At 52.6% G+C, this 20969-nt stretch overlaps 9 protein-coding genes and 1 non-coding gene across 10 annotated transcripts; 6 read left to right on the top strand and 4 right to left on the bottom strand.

The window, feature by feature from the left end:
- Nucleotides 1–17: 17 nt before the first annotated feature.
- Nucleotides 18–1096, top strand: BO82DRAFT_393263 (cupin domain-containing protein; the record flags this gene model as incomplete). Its single annotated transcript, XM_025638663.1, has 2 exons — nucleotides 18–683; nucleotides 883–1096. The coding sequence occupies exons 1-2, from the start codon at nucleotides 169–171 to the stop codon at nucleotides 1094–1096; spliced, it is 729 nt and encodes a 242-aa protein (XP_025490325.1). The 5' UTR covers nucleotides 18–168.
- A 163-nt stretch (nucleotides 1097–1259) lies between these two features.
- BO82DRAFT_241437 (uncharacterized protein) lies at nucleotides 1260–1670 on the bottom strand (the record flags this gene model as incomplete). Its single annotated transcript, XM_025630791.1, has 2 exons — nucleotides 1260–1340; nucleotides 1392–1670. Coding segments are annotated over 2 exons (360 nt in total), but the record flags the coding sequence as incomplete, so codon positions are not given.
- A 19-nt stretch (nucleotides 1671–1689) lies between these two features.
- On the top strand, nucleotides 1690–3772 carry BO82DRAFT_384567 (uncharacterized protein; the record flags this gene model as incomplete). Its single annotated transcript, XM_025638116.1, has 6 exons — nucleotides 1690–1704; nucleotides 2090–2476; nucleotides 2537–3051; nucleotides 3104–3196; nucleotides 3254–3369; nucleotides 3418–3772. The coding sequence occupies 6 exons, from the start codon at nucleotides 1690–1692 to the stop codon at nucleotides 3747–3749; spliced, it is 1458 nt and encodes a 485-aa protein (XP_025490323.1). The 3' UTR covers nucleotides 3750–3772.
- Nucleotides 3773–4536: 764 nt separating this feature from the next.
- Nucleotides 4537–8119, top strand: BO82DRAFT_338631 (putative C6 and C2H2 transcription factor RegA-like). The gene is made up of 7 exons (XM_025633440.1): nucleotides 4537–4755; nucleotides 4807–4861; nucleotides 4991–5508; nucleotides 5562–6325; nucleotides 6377–6511; nucleotides 6560–6684; nucleotides 6730–8119. Exons 1-7 carry the CDS (start codon nucleotides 4602–4604, stop codon nucleotides 7757–7759), a joined length of 2781 nt encoding a protein of 926 aa, XP_025490322.1. The 5' UTR covers nucleotides 4537–4601; the 3' UTR covers nucleotides 7760–8119.
- A 447-nt stretch (nucleotides 8120–8566) lies between these two features.
- BO82DRAFT_355693 (class I SAM-dependent methyltransferase) lies at nucleotides 8567–10705 on the bottom strand. The gene is made up of 6 exons (XM_025635521.1): nucleotides 10055–10705; nucleotides 9872–9976; nucleotides 9750–9790; nucleotides 9245–9685; nucleotides 9159–9189; nucleotides 8567–9108 (listed from the first exon to the last, which is right to left on the bottom strand). The coding sequence occupies exons 1-6, from the start codon at nucleotides 10304–10306 to the stop codon at nucleotides 8899–8901; spliced, it is 1080 nt and encodes a 359-aa protein (XP_025490321.1). The 5' UTR covers nucleotides 10307–10705; the 3' UTR covers nucleotides 8567–8898.
- A 1234-nt stretch (nucleotides 10706–11939) lies between these two features.
- BO82DRAFT_375796 (FAD-dependent oxidoreductase) lies at nucleotides 11940–13853 on the top strand (the record flags this gene model as incomplete). The annotated part of the gene is made up of 4 exons (XM_025637498.1): nucleotides 11940–11958; nucleotides 12332–12373; nucleotides 12599–12636; nucleotides 12705–13853. 4 exons carry the CDS (start codon nucleotides 11940–11942, stop codon nucleotides 13851–13853), a joined length of 1248 nt encoding a protein of 415 aa, XP_025490320.1.
- Nucleotides 13854–14710: 857 nt separating this feature from the next.
- On the bottom strand, nucleotides 14711–16452 carry BO82DRAFT_366126 (Zn(II)2Cys6 transcription factor; the record flags this gene model as incomplete). The annotated part of the gene is made up of 2 exons (XM_025637032.1): nucleotides 14711–16283; nucleotides 16391–16452. 2 exons carry the CDS (start codon nucleotides 16450–16452, stop codon nucleotides 14711–14713), a joined length of 1635 nt encoding a protein of 544 aa, XP_025490319.1.
- Nucleotides 16453–17462: 1010 nt separating this feature from the next.
- On the bottom strand, nucleotides 17463–19045 carry BO82DRAFT_113295 (FAD-dependent oxidoreductase). The gene has a single exon (XM_025629821.1). The coding sequence runs from the start codon at nucleotides 18836–18838 to the stop codon at nucleotides 17594–17596; it is 1245 nt and encodes a 414-aa protein (XP_025490318.1). The 5' UTR covers nucleotides 18839–19045; the 3' UTR covers nucleotides 17463–17593.
- A 372-nt stretch (nucleotides 19046–19417) lies between these two features.
- Nucleotides 19418–20735, top strand: BO82DRAFT_403574 (uncharacterized protein; the record flags this gene model as incomplete). The annotated part of the gene is made up of 2 exons (XM_025639395.1): nucleotides 19418–19489; nucleotides 20445–20735. 2 exons carry the CDS (start codon nucleotides 19418–19420, stop codon nucleotides 20733–20735), a joined length of 363 nt encoding a protein of 120 aa, XP_025490317.1.
- On the top strand, nucleotides 19986–20057 carry BO82DRAFT_t220. The gene has a single exon. It is a non-coding gene; the product is annotated as a tRNA-Ala (tRNA).
- Nucleotides 20736–20969: the final 234 nt, after the last annotated feature.

Here is a 20969-nt window from a genome sequence, read left to right as displayed (position 1 = left end):
CATAGACACAAACTCACATATAATAGAAATAGTGGCGCCTTCGCTCAGTCGCTATTCACACTTCAACTTCCTCAGACTTGTTTTGAACACAACCAACAGCCAACCGTGCGATTCCATTTACTAGAACCACCATCTTCAACCTCAAAAGAAACCAGAACACAAGCCAAAATGACCACCTCGAACCCCCCAAGCACCGCCCCCAAGAACATCCGCCCCCTCAACCGCTACATTACCACGCACTCCCCAACCACCAACCAAGCGATCTTCTCCACCACCCTGCCCGAAACCATGCCCGTCCAACAGATCAACGACTCCGCGGCGGCCCAGTTCTCCCTCGCCTACACCACCGACACGTTTCCCGTGGACCTGACCGACGAGCGCGACATCCCCGCCTACAGCCACTACCTCACCAACCCGCCGGGCATCACGATCAGCACGGGCACCGTGTGCCGGATCGTGGACATGCCGCCGCACGCGCTGAGCCCCATGCACCGCACCGTCTCGCTGGACTACGGGGTCGTGCTGGAGGGCGAGGTCGAGCTGGTGCTGGACTCCGGGGAGACGAGGCTCCTTAAGCGCGGCGATGTGGCGGTCCAGCGCGGCACCAACCATGCGTGGCGCAATGTCACGCCGGATATTGTCGGGGAGGATGGGGAGAGGGTGGCGTGCTGGGCACGGATGTTGTATGTGCTTGCGCCGGCGAGGGGGGAGGGGTTGGTTGAGGATGTGACCGGGATTGAGATTAGGGGGAGTACTTGATTTTGGATGGGGGGATGTAGGGGAAGGGTTTTGAGCGGGAAAGTTGGTGATATAGTATGTATGGTTGATCTTGTATGTTGAACATAGCAGTTGTGGGAATTGAATCAATGGGCTTTTGTCTAGGGAATGGATTGTTGTGGGTAGTGCAAGCGTGATTGTTAAATGTGTATGGAATCAGGAGCTTCAAGGGAAACACTCTGGATGGGCTGTACATGCACTGCAGTACAAGAGAGCTGGGTGCTTGAATAACAGCATTGACCGAGTCTGGGACAAAGTTATCCGTATGCGTTGTTTTGAACACTGGAGGTTTCTGAAGGCTTTTGCACGTTCCAGGTGAATTCTGGTCTCGAACACCTACATAGCTATTCGCACTAGGCGAGCTCAACTGAACCAGGAGGACTTGAATTAAATGAATTGCATTGCTGCTTTGTGACACAAAAACAGTATAACTCCCAGACTTGACATGCTTGTATTGCATGACCGCATGCCCCCAAACCACTCTACCACTCTCCTCCAATCTCGTAGTGAAAGATCTTGTCGTTGATCTTGCCCCCCGTTGCATGCCAGACTCGTGACACGACCTAAACTCATCAGCTGTGCTCGACATGCTTGGCCGGTAGAATCTGACTTACCGCGTTCAACCAAACACCGTGTAGCATGGTCTGGATGAACACAAATTCGGCTCTGTTCGCGCCCGCCTGTCGCTCACTCAGGTTCAACTCGCGGTTGGCCGGACGGTAAGCAGGTACTCGGCGATGGTCGGTGGGCCAGTTGGCAGGCTGTGCGGGCTGTGTCGTGTTGGACGTTGATTCTAGTGATGAGGAAGGAGTCGCCTCGCCTGAGTGATGCAATTCATAATCCGATAGCACAGATAGAGTGCCAACCCGTGTGGAGGCGGTGGTTGTTGTGGTGGTCGCGGTGGTCGTCGACATGGTGATGATGATTGTGCGGGGTTAACAACGATGGGGGAAACTGATTATGGTGAGATAATTCCAGAATAGCTGGAGTTAGGGTGATATGCTGGATGCTTGCAGCATCAAACCTCGGCAGGCATCGATCGCCCCAGGGCGCATCCATTGCCTCCTCCACATCCCGAGCACCATGCCATCCTTCCCCATATCCCCCAATCTTCCAGCACCTCGACTGCGGCCCATTGATCCGACTGGCCCGTTCATGTCCGCATAGATGAAGGAAGTAGACTAGCTTATCTCCGAAGCTGAGCTCAGTTCGTTCCCCGGATCTTGTTGATGGCTATAATCCTACCCCGTTCTCACAGGACTTTGTGCAAACATTGTCTCTCACATCATCCACGAAAATGGTTGCACCACAGTACTTCCCCCGTATCTTGTCCGCGGAGATAGACGGCCGCACTCAGAACATCCGATACCGTCAGAATCAATTCCACCGATTACAGTCCACCCTCGTCCAGCACGTTGACCAGATCAAGGACGCTCTGCTCACCGACTCGGGCCATGCCGTGGAGGAAGTCCGCGCCGAGATCTGTCTTGCATTGAAGGAGATTCGCACGCACTATGCTTCGCTGGACTTGAGCAGAGACCTTGAGGAAGAGTATAGGGTTGCACATGGAAAGGATAATCGAGATGGCAAGCGTGGCGCGGGCATCGTCTACATCGTCCCGTGCACGCACACCATGTTCTTCTCTATCGTCTCAGCGTTGAGTGCGGCGCTGGCGGCGGGGAACTGCATTATCCTGGAGGTAAGTTTCCAGCATCCTCTGATAAAAGGGAGAGAGACGACTGACCGATGATGAGGGCAGTTGACGAAAAACACTATGGCCCTGCCTGCTCTACTGAAAAAGATCCTCCCGCCCGCGCTGGATGCAGATACCTTCGCCGTCAGCGAAGATAGACCCGACGCGAGCTTTCTGACCCAGGTGGTAGTGCTCAATCAGAACGACGATGCAGGCCAAATCTCCGGCCAAAGTATCTCTTCACCAAACACAGCTCGGACAATCGCCGTAGTCGACCGCACTGCCGACGTGCCGGCGGCGGCGGAGGCGCTGGTCGCGGCGCGGTTGACCTTTGGAGGTCGTTCGCCATACTCGCCCGATGTGGTGCTCGTGCAGGAGTTTGTCATGAAGGAGTTTGTGGAAGCGGTGCTTCAGCGGTCGTCGAAGTACCTGGGCGGCCAGAATGGCGAGGCGCGACAGGTCGTCGCGAACCCTCGTCGCGCGAGTCCAGGGGCCTCGTTGCTCGATGCGGCGCATAAGGACGCTGGTTCGCGCGTTCTCGTTTCTGGATCCGAGTGGGGTGTTGTCGAGGTGCTGGATCGGTATGTCTCTGAGAGAGGGTGGAAATCCGGGCTGCTTGCTAACATTATTCAGGAAATCACCCCTGCTACAGAGAAAGGTCGCGGAGAAAGTGCTGATTTTACACCCGATAACTAGTCTGGATGATGCTATTGACTTTAGTACTTCGTAAGTGGCATCGATTCGATCTGAAGCAGGAAAGTTAACAGAAGCTAACAGAAGCAGACGCGGAACGCTTGCGGCGACATACGCCTTTGCGGCCCCCGCGTCCGCCAAATACATAACCCAATTCATCGACTCTTACATTTCCTGGGTCAACCATGTTCCCAATGATATGCTGAGTATGCTCATCTCGAATATTTGTGCAGCGTAGTACTGATGAATTATAGTTGGACCCGCCTATCCCACCAACCTGACCCCTAGCTCCGACACTCGCTACTCGACACTATCACTTCAGGTGCCTCGGCCGCAGCTCATTACTCCGACAAGCAACGCCGCACTCACCCAGACAGTCCTGAATACCAAGAATAGCCACTGGAACCAGGTGTGGACAGAGAACTTAGCGCCGTTGCCTGCGATCGGCCAACGGGCCGGCAAGAAGATCGGGTTCTTCGAACAAGGCATCATCACGGGCGGAGTGATTCTTCTCTTCTCCCTGGCGGCTACGGTGTCGACGATGGGATTTTACGGCTTTTCAGCTATCAAACGCCTGCGTGCGTAGATAGTTATCTTATCAATTCCAACTCTAGTCTCAATAGATTATTACCAACCGCTTACTCCCTTCCATCCACCCCCAAACTCAAGATGTTGCTTTCTCCCACAGTAAACTAGTGTTGCTTAGGCTGCAACTAAGGCATCATTGGTGGCCATAGGGTGTATACGAGAGAGAGAGCCCGGCTTGCAGTACCATTATGATGATTCCCTTTAGGCTCCTCTGTTTGTTAGTCCAGGAGGTCTACTAGTGGGGATGTCCTGTAGTTAGTCGCCGTCACCGCCAGACAAGCTTGGGTCGGGATGTGCCTCCACATCCCGAAGCGAGGTGTTCAGCGTCAGCCTTTCACACGCCATGGGTCACTGGCCAGCCAGCACCGGTCACTGCTTTGGGTTAAAGAGCTGGGATCGTCGTTGCTTACCTCTTCGTCTGTATCTCGTGCATTCGGAATTTTCTCAGGTGGATTGTCTCGGCTGATGTCGGTTGGTCTGGTTTAGTTCAGATCTACTGTACGTACAGCACAGACAGGTAGAATGAGAGACTGATTTCCCACTGAGTCATGTGTCAATTGATTGCGCAAGTGACCACCTGTGGCCACAACGTCCAAACAGGCTAGAATCTACCTAGCAGAGTATCCATGATGTGTACAGTACGAGCACGAATAGTAAGGAAGCCGAGTTCTACGGAGTAAGCAAGAGTGGGTCGTTTTCCCCGCAAATGCACTTTGACCCGGTCAGTTCCTTTCCCCGGATCCTGAACCACCTAAACATTTTCTGCTCCTCCTCCTCCCCCTGTACGCCCGTCATCTCCTCATCTCCTTCACTCTCCCCTCCACCACATCATCATGTCCAAGTTTCAACAATGTTAGATGAACCTCCTACTGAACTTGCCCCATCTACCTCCGTGCAATCTCCCTCAAGGTCAAGCCAAAAAGCCCGCGATGGCTATTTTCAATGTGGTTTCTGCAAGAAACACTATAACCGTGCAGACCATTTGATCCGCCATGTTCGGTCGCGTAAGTCCGTTTCCATCCGAACTCGCATGACGGAGACCAATTGCTCTGCAGATACCCGAGAGAAGCCCTATGTGTGTCACGTCTGCAACAAAGGCTTCGCTAGACCGTAAGTCGCCCTCTGTCCTCTGGCTGCAAGCTCATGGACTTCGTGAGCTCCCGGTGATTGAGAAGTTCGCCGGCCCAAAGCAGATACAATGGTCCTTTGTTGAGTCATCACTTTACTGACTCCAACTAGGGATCTCATGAAACGTCACGCCGCAGGTCATGATCAACCCCGCGATGGCAAGAGAAAACGGCCGCCAGTCTTCGCCAAGAGTGGCCGTGTCTCCCAAGCCTGTCGAGCATGCGCAACGTCGAAGCTCAAGTGCGACGAGGAGAAGCCTTGTCGACGATGCCGAGACAAGAAGCTGGAGTGCGACTGGCAGGAGACAAATCCCGGCGAGATGTCTCCCGGTTCATCATCGCAAGGTCTGTCGTTGCTCTGCTATGCACTGGATCTGCAGCAGCCAGGCACCCCGGCTGAACTCCCACCAGCGTACGATGAGCCTGACGAGACGGAAACGTGCATCGAAACCCCTCCAACTCAAGGCATCTTTCCCTCCCCAGCGCCCGTCATGAATGAGTTACCGCCACCCATCGACCCTACCGCGCAGTTCGCCACGCCAGATTTCCCGGTCAGCAACTTCCTGCCTCAGGTGCCTCAGGCACCCGGCTCGGCTCCGCTAGAGGATCCACTGACTACCAGCTACGATGGTACCGTGACCCGCCTCGCTTAAGTGGGTGTCAGCTGACGGACTGCCTGCTAGCAATCTCTCCCAGTCTAGACCACGAGAGTGGTATCTTTAGCATCGATGGGACTTTTTTCCCGGAATTTATCCCGGATTCTCTGATCACCTCTCTGTCACGCCCGGATCTGGATCCGTTGTTGAATCACACCCAAGAGTATGCTTATGGGGTCTTCGACCAAAACATACCGTTCAACTTCGATCTCACCGAAATAGACTTTGGACTCATCGAATACTTCAACTCCCAAGGGATCACAAATCATGCGCCCCCCGTTCCTGAGGCACCCAATGACCGGGTGGATGTGGAGAGTGGAATTGCTCTAGGCGCTGAAGCTTATAAGCGTTCCTCGCTGTCCGTGTGGAAGCCTGCGCAGAGCGATAATGCATTTGCACACCAAGGCGACCTTGCTATTCCCAGGACTATCGACAGCCCCGATACAAGTCTTCGATCCGAACGGAGGGTTCTCTCCGAACGACTGTCGGCAGGGAGCCGCGATCTGATTTTTGGAATGGTGCTGCAGGCCAGCCAGAAAGCCAATCCGCTTCGGATCATGAAGTCGTTCCCGAGTACAGAGCTTTTGGACGGACTGATACAGGATTACTTTGCATACCAAAGCCGACAGGTCGATTCCTACATACACGGCCCAACATTCCGAATCAATGAAGAAAGCTCCGACACCCTTACCGCCATCGCCGCCGCGGAAGCAACAAGGTCGACTATTCCAACTATCCGCAAACTGGGCTACGCACTACTGGAGATTGTGCGGCTGCAGATCTCAGATAAGGTATGCTTCTGGCAACAAGAATGTGCCTGAGCTAGATGCTGACCTAGCTAGTACGAAACTGATAACCGGACGACTCGTGATCTGCGAGCCTCTCAAACATTCGCCTTGGTCCTAGATATTGGGCTTTGGAGCGGCAACGGTCGAAGGACAGAGATTGCAGAGAGTTTCCAACAGCCTCTACTAACGGTTTGTTCGCTATATGCTGAGGCGCTGTTCGAAGCTAACACTTTCCAGATGCTCAGAAGAGCCTTAAGACTTCGACGATCTGTGTACACAGTAATCGTACCTAGTCTCGCAGACAGTCCGGAAGAGCTCGAACAAAAGTGGCGGGATTGGGCGGAGCTGGAATCGTTCAAGCGGTAGGTCCTGTGAATAGCTTTGCAAATGCTCTACTGACGATTTAGACTGGTACACCATCTCTTTCTACATGATGCGCAAGCCGCGCTGATGCTGAATGTCAACCCTCTCGTCTCGTACGCGGAGCTGGAACTTCCCCTTCCTTCTATCCGGTCCTTGTGGGAAGCGAAGTCGTCGACGGAGTGGAGGGATGTCTACCTAGCCTCCGGGTTGACTGGCCGGGAGCGACTACCATCACTGGTCGATGCTATGAGAGACATGTCCCGCTTGCAAACACGGATTGACTCACAATTAGCCGGGTTCGTCGTCTTGCACGGCTTAGCAGCGATGGTCACGGAGTACCACCGCTTCAGTTTCATCTCCAAGGGAAGTTCCAAGCACTGGAACGGGTTGGTGATTAGCTCCCGACACCAAGAGCTATCACAGGCCCTGCAGCACTTCCGCATGGTCTGTTACGAATGGTCTGAATTTCCTGGACCGGAAGTGTTCCTAGTCCACGAAGTGATCTCCATGTTCTTGTACATGTCTCTCGAAGAACTCCAGCTCTTTGCGGGCAAGGAAGACAAAAGAGAGGCTCGTCGGGTGTACCACAGCGCCCTCGAATGGATTGAGAGCAGTGACTCGCGGCGCGCCGTGTGGCACGCGGGCCAAGTCATTCGCGCCGCTAAAGCCATGGCACCCGGATCCCTGACTGGGTTCCTGGCCGTTGGAGTGTACTACGCGAGTCTGGCCTTCTGGTCGTACAGTGTAGTCTCCAAAGCCAAGAGTGCGAAGTCGACCGGGCAGGCCGGTGGCAGCCGGTCGCTTGGCCTGAACCCCCGAAATAACCAATTTCCCACCACGTATCTTGACGGCGAAGAGACGACGGAGGTGCAGAAATTCATTTCGCTGGGATGTGGATCGCCGGCCTTACAGGGGCCACAGGGGCCTGCATTTGTGTCCGATCCGAGACAGACAATGGATGTGGCGCAGGGGCTTCTGCGGGCAGATGCCTCAAACGAATCACTCCCTCCACTGGTCCAGGGGCTCTGTCAATTGATGGGTGATTTGGGCAAGGCAGCTAAGTCTACGCAATGAGTGCACTTTGTATCAGGTTGCCTGTGTGTGGATTAATGTAAGATATGGAGAGTATGATACCAGGACAAATTTAAGATAGTAGCATCGAGCCTCACTGATGAGCCTGCACAGCTCCCCGCCTGTTGTAATATCACACACACATCGGGGGTATTGGCTCCGAATACATACTGAATTTGCGAACCTGAAGGCTTCACGGGAAGAGTCTACCAGAGAATGAATGAGCGGTGTTGATATAGTCAGGCTTGAACCATCGATTGAATCATACCCGACGAAGTTGAGACAAGGGTTTTGGCAACTAGTTAGCACTTCCCAGTGGTTAGCGACCAGTTCAACTAGTTAGTGATAGATTCTTGAAAAACTCAATATTTTGCAAGCAATATCAAAATCTTACTGCATGGTATACGAGTATCTTTATCTCATCTTTACTCACTAGATACCTTATTTGATGACTTTTTATGAACATGTCTTTATAGGTTTCGAAGAATGTTAAACTCATTTTCTTGTTCGTAGAAAACCTAGGTCTAGGCGCTGGGAAACTTTTATACGCTACGCTACATATAGTTATTTGCGACCAATTCACAACCTCCACCTCCGAGGCCCCTTTCTCCAGTATGGACTGGAGGTGTTCACAGTCAGTATACACTAAATACTATATATGCGGCGATGGCTGTTGATCACTCGAGGATGGACAACTGGGACTAGGAACTTTACGACTGTTATTTTTGTACTTTTGAGATGTAGCTTGGTGTTGGTTGCTCCTCCCAAGTTCGTACATCGCTAGATATCGCTCTGGTCAACTCGGAAATTCGCATAAAAGGTGACACTTCGGGTACATCAAACCAACAGTTATCGGCCACTAGCAACGCAACTGATAGATAACTGACTACGCTTTGTAAACATTACGTTAGTATTGATGGCCATGTGTCCAAGATCTCCGACACCGTTGCAAACAGGCCAGTTCAATCCAGGACATAGATAAGGTACAAAGCCGATCCGTACACATCCACATGTCTGTCATAACAGAATAAAATCGCTCGAAGGAATAAGTTTGGGTATAACGCTTGCACTAAAGGGATATAAGTGGACCGAAGGGTCTGGGACGATGCAATGCAGAGGATAGATAAATAAAAGGAAGATCCCTAGGAAGTGGGATGGGTTGTTGAGTTGGGCTTGCGAGCGTACACGACTGACACCGGGAGGTAGGCATGTGTTTCGAAGTCGCGGAGGGACTGGCGCATTTGCGCAAGGAAAACTTGCGCGCGCTCGTAGGACCATTCGAGGGTTGTTGTGAGGAGACGGAGCATGAATCCCTCGACTCCAGCGTGGAGGCGCAGTTGGTTCCAGCGACCCTGACTAGATGTGAGCAAGTTTCGGAGGATGCAAAGCTTGTATTACTCACTAATTCGTGTAACTTGGCATCGGAACTCCACCTGGAATAATTATCAGCGCGGGGGTTTACTTTCTGTGAAGGGGTGTCAAACATACGCATTCAAAGGCCACTGAAAGCGTCTCTCCACCACATCGACAAATCCAGCCTGCCGCAGTCGCGTCGCACTTTCCGCCCAGATGTTGAACGTCTTGCCTGACATGTTCCCCGAGTTGAGTACGGTCTGTCCCCAGACGCGGTAGAAATGGTCCTCCGGTACGGTATCGTCGTCCGCGATCGGTTCGACCGAGTGCTCGACGACTTCTATGTACCCGCCGGGTTTTAGGCAACGCCAGCATTGCTGGAAAAATTCATCCCAGTCAGGAATGCATCCGAACAGCTCGCGCACGTGGATGAAATCAAAATGATTGGGATCGTAGGTCCACGGAAGGGTCACGTCGTCAATCTCGAAGACGCAATTCGGAGGGACGAACAGCGGCTGGATAGGAGAAAGGTCCACCCCCGTCACTTTGGCGCTGGGGTATTCATCCGCCACGTCTCTGTTTAGAATAAGCTCGTCGTCAGTCACTGCTTCCCACAGAGCTTTTGGGTCGCATAACACACATTGCCCAAATGCCGGTTCCCGTTCCCACGTCGAGGATTTCCTGTGCAGGTAATCGAGTCAGATGGTGCTCTGTTGTTATACACACAAGAAAAAAAGTGACTCAGGTAACGACAGACAGTACCTGCGGATTGCAAATGGGAGCCATGTGGAGCTTCCCATCGAGGGTCAGAAAGTACATATGATGGGCCAAGTCTTGTTGTTCGTTCGCAATGTCATCGTTCGGGCCCTGCCACTCGCACCCGCAATCGGTCAGTCAATCCGCAACGGGGCGCAATCGGCTCACTCTGAGGTCGGACCAACCTACCCAGTATGCGCCATCGCGAAAGGAATGGTACCGTCGACCGTATTCGAACCGGTAGTCGGTGATATAGGTAGACAGGGTGACAGTGTCATCTCCGATCAGGGAATCCTCGCCATAAGCCGAGTCATCGTCCTCCATTTCTTCGTCAGTCGCATGGCCTGACAGGTCGGAGGAAGGGTTATGGCGTTGAGTATTGTCAGGCAGAAAAGGGTGTGTTGGTGAACGCCCGTCATCTTCCTCACATGGGGGGGTCATGGCGGCGATCGGGGAGGAGCCTAGCAGATCGGATTGCGGAGATCGACTCCGTCCGGGGCAAGGGGCGGTCCACGGATAGTTGAATTTATAGATATTTGAAACCGGTAATCATACGAAGAGTATTCCAATCGGCCTGAGAGGAATGACTACGCTGACAACGCAGAGGGATAGTTCGAGTCCACGAGGGAGGGGGTACCTTGCGCAAATAACAGGGGGAGGGAGGAGGAGGTGACAAGTTGAGTCTTGAGGATTCTGGGTTAGAAGGGGTCAAGGAAAGGAAAGAGAAGAAAGAGGCGTGAGATTAGAAACGGATCATCTGGTGCTGCCACCATTGCTTCCCCACACTAGGAGAAGAATGTGTGAAAGGTAGAAGTAAGAATTAAATTAGATTTGGAGGAGGAGGGATTTTGAGTTGGAGGAAGAAGAAGAAGAAGAAGAAGAAGAGGGAGCAAGAGGCCGCGGTTGGTGGGTGCATGACTAGTTGCTATCCGTACTTAGTAAGGATAGGATGGATGGATCCATGATGTGGAAGGAGTGATTTGCAGTGATTTGCAGTGATTGCAGTGATTGCAGTGATGAAGGCCAGATGCTTCAGGCTCTGATGCTAATCACATGATACAAAGGAGGGGCGGTGAGTCCACTTTCTAGTGTGTGATTGGGTGATTCGAGCATGATTGAGTTTCCTGGTTGATTTCCAGGGATGAGAGAGTCAATTGGGAAGGTGCTATTGACAGGTGTAGCTACCTAGTAATGTAGTTATTGTACGGAGTATGTGTTGGATGTACAATTCAGTGCAGCTCACCGAAAGGAGTTGGATGAGAGGGTAGTAGCCTGAACTCCCAGGCTTGGTCCATTCCTCCTTTCTCCTTCCACTTCCCCTTCATCTGTCCTACCCTTCTACTCCGTACTTCAACCTCCATCCCAAGAAAAGACAACTCATCCCCTTTATGCTCCAATGCTCACTCAACCACTCGGTGACAAGGATGATCCCGTTTATCAATATTCAACCCAACTTTATATCCCACTAAGTAATCACTAACCGCCCAACCAGGTTAGTGGTCCCCCATTAGTGGAAGTTAGTGCTGACTAGCCTGAAGAATTGAATTCCCAACTTGCCCGAATTTGACCTTCTCCGACCGGGATTCCTGAATTCTCGCACCGCGCCATTGACTCGGGTCAGGGTAGACTAATTGATGAACGATCATCAATGGTGATAAACGATAACTTAGTGGTGATGTGCATTTATTTCCACATCCCCTAGACTACTCATGCCTAGTCTGTCCCGCACTTCTGACCCGGCACATGTCTTGGATTTGCCGTGGAACCTAAAACGGCTCCATTCTGAACCCACTTTTCGATCCAACCGGTTGGTCAACGGCCTTCTTTTGAAGTTCTGAAGAAGTTCTGGTACAATTTCATCCCGTTCCCACGTTTCACTGCAAGCTTTAAGCTATTTCGACACAAGTGTTTCCCCCCCTCATTCCATTTCGTTCCCAATTTATAGCCTGCATCTGCAGCCATCCCGTGTCATCCCGATTCCTTGTGCATCGTCCGATGGTGCAATGAGAGATGCGGGGGTGAGTCCGAGGGTCAGACACTCGAGCATCGGCAAAAAGCATGGCAGCCCACCGCGATGACGTTCCCGCTTATCAGTGGTCCAAACGGAGAACGAGATAATCGATGCCAAAATTTCCTGAACCATGAATCAGCCAGCTGGACGCTATGACGCTCGCATAGGGAAAGGCGTTGCCTCCTTCATGACGGACAGTCCGTCAGAGCCCTTCCGCGCCCATGGCCCTCCTAGCTGCATTCAGTAATCTGAAGTGTTCCTTCACTGAATAAGATGTCTTCCCTCTATGAGGCAAGAGTCCTTTCCTGTTCTCCACCGGAGACGGGAACTCGGGCCCTTCATAGCTGACGAATGGCTGCTGCACCGGGAGATCGATTGCTGCAATAACAGCTGGACAATGCCCTCCTTCCGAAGCCGCTTCTCAAACTTTGCATCTGCCTATCGAGAATTAAAAGTTGGCGCCTTTCGCTGCTCTTCTTATTTCCGCTGGCCAACGTGTGCGCATTGTCTCAGACTACTTCCCTTTGAACATGGGTATAGTGCAATGGCTCCGGATGCTCTTAGGGGCTAAGCCCAGGGAGGCGACCACGTCCGAGCCAAAACTCACTACTACAGTTTTGATTGTCGGTGCAGGTAAGGCTACCTCGACAGCTTAACCTCAGGCCGACATACCGGAATGAGTCGGCGAATCTAGCAATGGGAGCTAATCCTCTTACTCTCAGGGTCGACTGGACTTGCTCTGGCCCAAGGTTTGAAAAAGGTAGCAAACCTACTTTATAGCATACCTGCAAACCCACCTAGCCGGGCTCAAGCTAAGCATGTCATCAGGCTCATATACCTTGCGTCGTGTTAGAGAAACAGTCTAGTATTGGCTCTCACCCTAGAGATTGGAATATGGGGTTGCATTGGGGTGCTGAGTCCTTGAGAAATCTTGTCCCGGACGAGCTGTGGATGCGGATACAGTCCGTGCAGGTAGATCCAAGCATCTCTCCAAGCAAGAGCGATGCGCTCAATTTTATCAATGGATCGACAGGGGAGAATATGGCCTCTATTTCTGCTCCGTTCTTCAACCGACTGCGTCGCCGTAAACTACGGGAATTGCTGGCAACCAGCCTGGACGTCCGATACGATAAGCGGGTCAAGGGGATCAACTTCTCCAAGGATGGTCAATATGCCACAGCACGATTAATCGATGAAACATGCCTCACAGCGAAGATTGTTATAGGAGCCGATGGAGCTCGGTCGACTATCCGTCAATTAATGCTCCCACAGACAGGGCAAATTCGCCCGCTTCCCTACTGTGCGACCTTCGTACAAGCACGCTTCAGCGCGGAGCAGGCTCGCTTCTTGCGGCAATTCCATCCTCTTTACCTAGCAGGAATCAATCCAGCCGGACAATTTGCCTTCTTCGGAATGCATGAGGTGGAAGATCCCGATCAACCTGAATCATGGACATTTTTCTTCTATATCTCGTGGCAGTCAACCTATCAGGAGCAGGAGAGGACAGCCGGCTGGTCTAACGCTCAAAGATTGACGCAAGTTAAAGAATTTGCCAGGCAATTTGCAGACCCTTGGAAGAGCGCTTTTCAATGGTTGGACGATGACCACGAAGTATGGTACATGGGCTTAACGGATTTCGATCCGGGCGCTAAGGACCATCGTTGGGATAATCACGGTGGACGAGTCACACTTGCTGGCGATGCCGCACATGCGATGACGTATCAGCGCGGCCAAGGCTTGAACCACTCCATCACAGATGCAGCCTACCTGGTTGAGGCCATTCAACGATTTGTATCAGGAGTAGAGACCCAATCTACTGCAGTCACGGAGTACGAGGACGAAATGATTGCTCGAGCTGGCGGTGAAGTCAGGCTGAGTACCTTGAATACGGAGTTGGTTCATGACTGGGAGAACGTCCTGCAATCGCCAGTGTTGACTTCGGGAATGAAGAAACATTCGTCCCAGGGCCTGTTGTAGGCATGTAAAACATGCCACCCTGTTGCGAATCCTCGCAGTGGTTAATACAAGATCTTCAAAAAGTCCTTCTCGTCCACACGTCCTGCTTGGAAGCCTGCCACTTTGATTGCCAAGCCGTGGCTCTCGACAGTTCGCAGGCTAGACAGATCTGCCCAGGTCTTCGATGTCATTCTCAGCAGATAATATGTTGTTGCATGGGGCCAGGAATTTCTGTAATTCTGACTTGAGGGCTGGGAGTTTCTATGGGACGGCATCGCCCAACCTCGATTTCCTGCAGCGGTGAGGACCTGGAAAAGTGCAACACAAACTAATGCAGGCTCAGGCCACAGTACTGTTGTGTGTCCAATCTGCGCCTTCCACACCAACACCACCTCACTACACTTGCGCATTAGTGCCTGTGGTGTGGCTGTCATTGTCTCAGCCGCCATGCATAAATCCAAGTAAAGAAGGGATGGTAGGGGAGGGGAGGGGATCTGGCGCCACAAGCAACATCGATCCGGATTCAAACCGATAATGGAAAATAGCATTTGAAGATCTAAGACAATTTGTCAACGATTTCTATGAACCTGTGCACCCCGCTAAGCTACCGCTAATGACCCCAGAACTCGATCCTACATGGAGTCGCGATTCACAAGTCTGCATCAGAAGAAAAATATAAAATCGAGTTGGCCAAGTATACGACCCGTTACCCAACGCTAAACCTGTACCGACCGCTTGTGAGGATCTACTCTCTAGCTAGCACAGACCTTTTGCCATCTATCTTTCAGTGAAGTGTCCTAGTACGGTATCATCATGTGTCACTCGACTTGTTCTGTCTATGTATATTATAACACCATCGTCTTGTTGATACGCCAATTCTATGCTCCAGCACTTTTGACAATCCCAAGAGACCGCAAACATGACCATTGACTGGCAGATTGTATGAACGGTAGAGCGTCAAAGAGAGCGGGGCTTTTTTCGAGGCTTAGCCACTGTTCGTGCTCAGCACCAAACATCCTGTACCCTATGCGTACAAAGGTCTGCCCATCTGTGGCTGGGACGAACATTAAGCCGGTAGGCAATGCACAGGACGTCGCGATCATCTCTCGTCTCAGTTTCCTCAAGGCAATCTTGAGACCCTCTTCAAGTATGTCAGCGACTAACGCAGTGTTTGCGAATCCCTCTACATGCTGCCATACCCTCATCAGAGCTATTGCCTTTACTCGAATGGAATAGTCTGGGGTTCTTGCTGCTGCATTGTACAACGCTGGGACGATGGGACTATCCAACGTGATGATTGGATAATCCCGAAGCTTCTGAATCGCGGACTCGGTCAGGGAAACCAGATCCTCGCTTTCCTGGGCAAGTTCTGGGGACAAGGGTGTGCTCCTGCTCAAAAGAGAAGTCTTGAGCGCGAAGTTCAAGGCGAAGCAATTTACTGTGGTCATGTCTGTCTCGCGCTGTTCTTTGTCACTCAATTGGCTATATGACTGACGCGTCAGCCAGTCTAATCGGCACAGAAATCGGCTCATGGAAGAGAGGAGAAAAAGCTGTTCTTGATGCAAAATGGCATAGTCCGCCATGATCTCGGCTTCTGACAGTTTCCAGCTGCGTGCCGCGAAAGGCCACCCAGTGTTCAAGAGTGGGTCGCAAACTCGTCTTGCATCCTGCAAACGCTGAAATGTGCCAAGGTAGTCCTCATACGGGTGTACGGATACCAGGTCACTGTCAACATGGAAGTGTACACCAGTCCCGTAGAAGACGGATTGCGCCTGGAGCTGCAGGAAGGTCTCTACTATGCATGGATCCACGGGTGAGATGAATTCACCCGAGATCTTTCTTCGTATGTTCAGCTTCTGCAAAACCTGCAGACCGCCTTGGACATGTGCACATGCGTTGTCGTAATTACCGCAAAGCATCTCGCAGGCGATAAACAAGAGACAGCAGACTAACACCACCTCCTGGAATTGAGGATCCTGCGAAAAGTGTCGTTTGTTCAACAGGGATATCGAGCGTCCCGCCTGCTCTAGTCCAAACCAGTACCAGATGCTCTGCAGCTTCTGACCGGGTCGCAAAACCTTGTTCTTGTCTTGGGCATTATTGATGGCCCCCAAGGCAATGGCAGCATGATATACAGCCGGTTCTGTGTAACTCAAGCGGAGAATAAGACGGTGCCAGAGCGACGAATCATAGAATCCGACCATGTTCTGCACGGATTGATGCTGGAAGAACGACAGACATCGACCCTCGTCCGAGGTCACGGCCCACTGCAGCCCGAATGCTACCTGAGTGAGTGCTGGGTGTGCTACAGCTACCGCCCGTTTCAATTGTTTGGATTGAGGACCACACGCTCGGGGAAGCCGGTGGGCTTCGTATCCATCGCAGGTACGACCTGTGGACACGCAGTTGGTGCAAGCATCGGGCGCTTCATCACATTTGATGCGACGCAACCTGCCGAGAAGCGTTGAGTGAGTATTCTTTTTTTTTTGTTTTGATTTTTATAAATCTGTTTTTGGTGGTTGCTGTTGTTCTACTGAAGGCCGGGTATGGATACGTACCGGCAGGTGCGACATCCGGTTGAGGATCGTTTTCTGTGTGGCCTGCGTTCGGAAAGCAACATGGTGAGGCAGTGGGACTCGATAGGATTTTCGATGGGAGGGGGTTACGCTTGGATTTAAAATCCACGGAGTCAGGAATTGGGGTGAATCTTTGCGCCAAGCGTCCGAAATGAGCGGCCAATGACTAGTCTAAGGTCATTTTTCGGGGGACTAAACCCTTCTTCCCCCCCGGGCCGTTGTCTCGCCTCGCCTGTCTCGCGTACTCTAAGGCTGTGAAGCTTTACCGGAACCGGTCTGACCCTATCTGATCGCTCTCTGGCCCACCGTAACCTCCACTGCTGAGATGTCATAATCTTAACTTTGGCCATGTGGAATATTCTACCATGCTTCCAGAATACGAAGTATACATTTCGCCCCGTAAGCTTACCTACAGTTCATTCGAATTCGACAAGTTCGATAAGTTGGTCAACCCATGCGCATTCAGGATGACGGGGGTGCCCCGAGGGTGTGAGGGTGCCAGGGTGTCAGGCAGCCGCAAGGGTCTGGCTAAGTTGAGTTAAGTCAGTGAACTAGTGATAAGTTATTATTAACCATCCCCAATCAAAGACTCATTGCTAATGCTAACTCTTGCAACCCCGCCTGCGTTATCTGACCACCAATTCGTCAGTCACGCTAAGAGCCGCTAGAAAGCCCACTAAGCGTATGCCGATCCGATGAAGCAAATCCTTCTCCCCAACTGAATATCTACTCCCTTCTAAGTGCCGTCCTCTACTCTTGCTGGCCCGTTCTATCTTTGACTGTTCTGGGCTTGCCCCCAATATGACACCCTTAAGTATTACATGCTTTGAGGGAACTTCTGACACTTGGATCCGAATAATCATCTTCTCGAGTTGAGCAGAGTTCAGCCTTGGATTGATTTCTCTTCGTGACGGGAGCCACATGGTCTTCTTTTAATGTTAATCTTCTTGGCCTGCTTGGCTTGGCTGTGGGGGCTGTGAACATGAAAGTGAAAGTGAAAGTGATTGTGAAGGTGAAGGCGGACGCGGACGTGAACGTGACTCGAGTCAAGCCACGGAGTGAAATTGCCGAAAGGGGAAGGTCGAGAGTACCGCCGGCGAACTCGCCTCGACTAGACTAACTGCAGCCCAACTAATCCCCTCACTCCTTCTCTCCGCCCCTCCCCAAATCCATCCCTCCGTTTCCTCACACAACCTGCAGCTCCCGCAAGTTCATTGTCTCCTCCTCGGCTCGCTGGAGATAGTCTTTTTTCAACAGCATGCCCAACACAGGGGTGTAATCAAAGATCAGGTCCCGCACCTTGGCCAAAGGCCAGGGCAAACGGTGGAACATGGACCCCGAGAAGCGGGCGAATTCCATGTGATGGTTCGCGTAATCTACGCGCTGCTGCTCATACACCTCAAATCCAGCGGCGACGGCTCGGCGATCGCGCAGGTCGACTCCGTCGAAGGCGCGGGCGAGATAGTAGCCATCCTCGATCGCCATCCCCATCCCATATGCGGCATACGGTGAGACCGGGTGCACTGCATCGCCCACGCCGACCACTCTCCCAGTCGACCATTTCTGCAAGGATGACCGGTTATAAACCTCCCATCGGTAGACTTGGGACCTGAAATCGGTCGCCTCGAGGAGTCGCGGCATCGGCTGTGCCCAGTCCTGAAGAATCACGGCCAGATGCGCCCGCGGGTCTGCCGGCGCCGGCTTATCCTCGTAGGAGGGCTCAACCACCCACCACTCGAACCCGGGTCGGTTGCCTTCGCGCATCATGGGAAAGAAGCTGGCCTGGTATTGCCAGTCGTGGGAGATCACCCCGTGGTGGGCTGGGATCCCGGGGATCTGATCGCACCACGCAAGCCAGACCCGGATGCCTGTGTGGAAGAGCCCGGGCTCGCCAAAGGCCTGCCGCGACACTGTCGACCGAATGCCGTCCGCCGCGACTAGGATATCTGCCATCATGGTGCTGCCATTCTTGAATCGGATCTGTACCCCGGTGTCTTCTTCCCCACTGGCTTGCTGCTTCTCCTCATATCCGATCACCTCATGATCCGTGTAGATAACGCCTTCCGGGACCAGTTCCAGCATCTTTCCGAAGATGGTTGACCGCAGCACCCCGTACTGCCAGCCTTGGATGCCCATGCGTCGCTCGACCTCGGTGTTAAATGGCAGCTGGACCCGTTCCTTACCCCATTTGTTGGCGAAGGTCGTCCGTGTGTACGACCCAAAATTGTCCGAGGTCAGCCCGTAGGCGCGGAGGATGGCGAGCACGGGGATGGAGAGCAGCACCGCGCCGCCGATTGCCTGGCACGTGCGCTGTTTCTCGAAGATGCGCACATCGTACCCGCGTTGGAGAAAGGCTAGCCCCGTGGAGATTGCTCCGGGGCCTCCGCCAGCGATGGCCACTCGTTTTCCGGAGCGCCAAGGCGGAGACATATTGGAGGAAGCTGGGATTGAGAAGGAATAGATAAAGAAGGAGTGGCTGTATTGGAGAATGATGGATAGTAGATTCTGATGGAGCTTGTTTAGTCCTTATATTGCACATCTGTCATTCTATAGTTGGTACTTGACTTCGGAGGGTAACCGGCTACTCAGCGGGGGTTCTTGTGAGGGGATCGGCAGGGATTCTCGGGCTTTGGGATCGTCTCCAGCTTCCGTGCAGTCACCACCACCTATCATGGAGATGAACCTTGTTTCGACTTACGTTTAGCCTGTAAGTTTTCCAGGCAGCAACCGAAAGTCTGGAATATCCGTTTCAGAGGTCACCTTTCTCCTCAATCTGAGGCAGCTTACTTGTTGCGCCGCCCAGCAGACTGCTCATGCCACGCCCCGTTTCATGCTCCGAGAGCCCTAAGCGAGAACCATCTTCACGAGGTCTTCGGCAGGATTCCCCCCACTTACCGCTTGACTTGACCAACGGTCAAGGTCAGCAACTAAATTAGCTATACTTTTGAGCGGTCTGACTCCGGCTCTCTGCTGCGGGGGCTTTCTCGTCTGCATCTGTGCTGGGGTTCTATGGACCCTGCCAAGGAACGCAATAAGCACCCTCCATATATCGCGGCATCTTCTAGATTCCGCAAGAGCCTAGTGGGTATACGTGTGAGCTGCTGATGATGGGCTCCTCGACACGAACTGGCAAGTGGCCGAGGTCCCGGAGATTGAGTCTGATCCTGCCGCTGGGTTGTCGATGGTGGGTGAACAGGCGTACTATGGAAGCTACTAACGGATCAGTCGCGAGCGAGGATACTGCCTGGAGGTGATGCAGTAAGATATGTCGGACCCATCATACCTTCGAACCGAGGTGGACGACGTGCCTTCTGCTCCGTGTCCCAGTCTGCTTGTTTTTAGGTACTGTATTCGATACCCCAAGACCGAGACTCCTACACCATTGAGCGCAGACTCGCCGCTTAGAGGGCAAGGCTATGTTTCGAGAGGCAGATATACACCAGCAGATCATAGGGCTGTAGCTCCGAGTGGAGTTTACATGTATCCGGACGAAGTCTTCCGCTGGGCTGCACTATCATCTGTCTCATTATTTGCCTTTGAAACATAAAGCCACAAAAGTGTCATCATTACATCAACAGGGGCTGTGGTTTAGTGGTATAATATTCCCTTAGCATGGGAGAGGTCCGGGGTTCGATTCCCCGCAGCTCCATCTTTTTTTTGCTGGATTTTGCTGCTCACATTTGAGCAGGTGTGGGGTAGCACTGCTACATTTTTTTTTCTTTTGGCGCGTGAGAGAGTTGTAGTTAAATGCGGCGCTACTGGTGGGAACGTTTTCCTCAACTGAATTCACCCCCTTTTCAGTCAGCGTGGCCAGCGGCATAGCACGTGAGATATACTTTGAACTGACAGATGAAATCTACACGAACGAACCAATCAGCAAGCTCGCGCTCATACCCTATACTAAGCCAGCCTTGAACTTACGCCGATCCCTGGTCTCAGGCCAGCCGTACTGAGCACAAATAGACCCGTTGATACTTTACTATAAGAACGGTCCGAAGTACCTCTTTTCATTAACTTCACCAGCCCTCATGGCTAGCTACGACCACATCATCGTCGGCGGCGGCTTGGCCCGGCTCAACCCTCGATCGTGCCCTCCTCCCGCGGAACCATCACTTTAGCCTCGACAGATTCCGCCGCTGCCCCGCTCATCGATCCGAATTACTACGCCACGGAGGTGGATCGCGTCACGCTCCGCGCGGGGAACGGGCAGGTGAATCGGTTGATGCTGGATACGCCGCAGGGGAAAGAGATGGTGACGGCGGAGGTCGATGAGGCTTTTCGGAAGGGCGGCATGACGTTTTATCATCCGGCGGGATCGGCGGCGTAAGGGAAGGTGGTGGACTCGGAGTTGAGGGTGTATGGGGTGGGCGGGCTGAGGGTCGTTGATGCGAGCGTTTTGTCGTTGTCGGTGGCGGGGCATTCTCGGGTTGCGTTGTATGCTATTGCGGAGCGGGCGGCGGAGTTGGTTGCCGGGGTTGTGGGGGTAGTTTGTTACTGGGGAGTTGAAAAGAAGGGGGGTCCGGGGGTTTTCCCCCGGGAATACCCTGTTCTACTAGATACT

The sequence above is a fragment of the Aspergillus uvarum genome, assembly GCF_003184745.1.
Source record: "Aspergillus uvarum CBS 121591 unplaced genomic scaffold BO82scaffold_39, whole genome shotgun sequence".
Taxonomy (NCBI): Eukaryota; Fungi; Ascomycota; class Eurotiomycetes; order Eurotiales; family Aspergillaceae; genus Aspergillus; species Aspergillus uvarum.
Note: the sequence above shows the minus strand (reverse complement) of the source record. Positions and strands in the feature narration are given on the sequence as shown.

Bases quoted from the DNA above. Each gene is read 5' to 3' on its own strand.
- BO82DRAFT_338631 (XM_025633440.1), top strand. From the start codon at position 4,602: ATGTTAGATGAACCTCCTACTGAACTTGCCCCATCTACCTCCGTGCAA. The intron at 4,756-4,806 runs GTAAGTCCGTTT...ATTGCTCTGCAG, and splicing joins GATCCGCCATGTTCGGTCGC to ATACCCGAGAGAAGCCCTAT. The intron at 4,862-4,990 runs GTAAGTCGCCCT...GACTCCAACTAG, and splicing joins AACAAAGGCTTCGCTAGACC to GGATCTCATGAAACGTCACG.
- BO82DRAFT_355693 (XM_025635521.1), bottom strand. From the start codon at position 10,306: ATGACCCCCCCATGTGAGGAAGATGACGGGCGTTCACCAACACACCCT. The intron at 9,791-9,871 runs GTACTGTCTGTC...TTACCTGCACAG, and splicing joins CTCCCATTTGCAATCCGCAG to GAAATCCTCGACGTGGGAAC. The intron at 9,190-9,244 runs GTATGTTTGACA...TAATTATTCCAG, and splicing joins TTTCAGTGGCCTTTGAATGC to GTGGAGTTCCGATGCCAAGT.
- BO82DRAFT_113295 (XM_025629821.1), bottom strand. From the start codon at position 18,838: ATGTCTCCGCCTTGGCGCTCCGGAAAACGAGTGGCCATCGCTGGCGGA.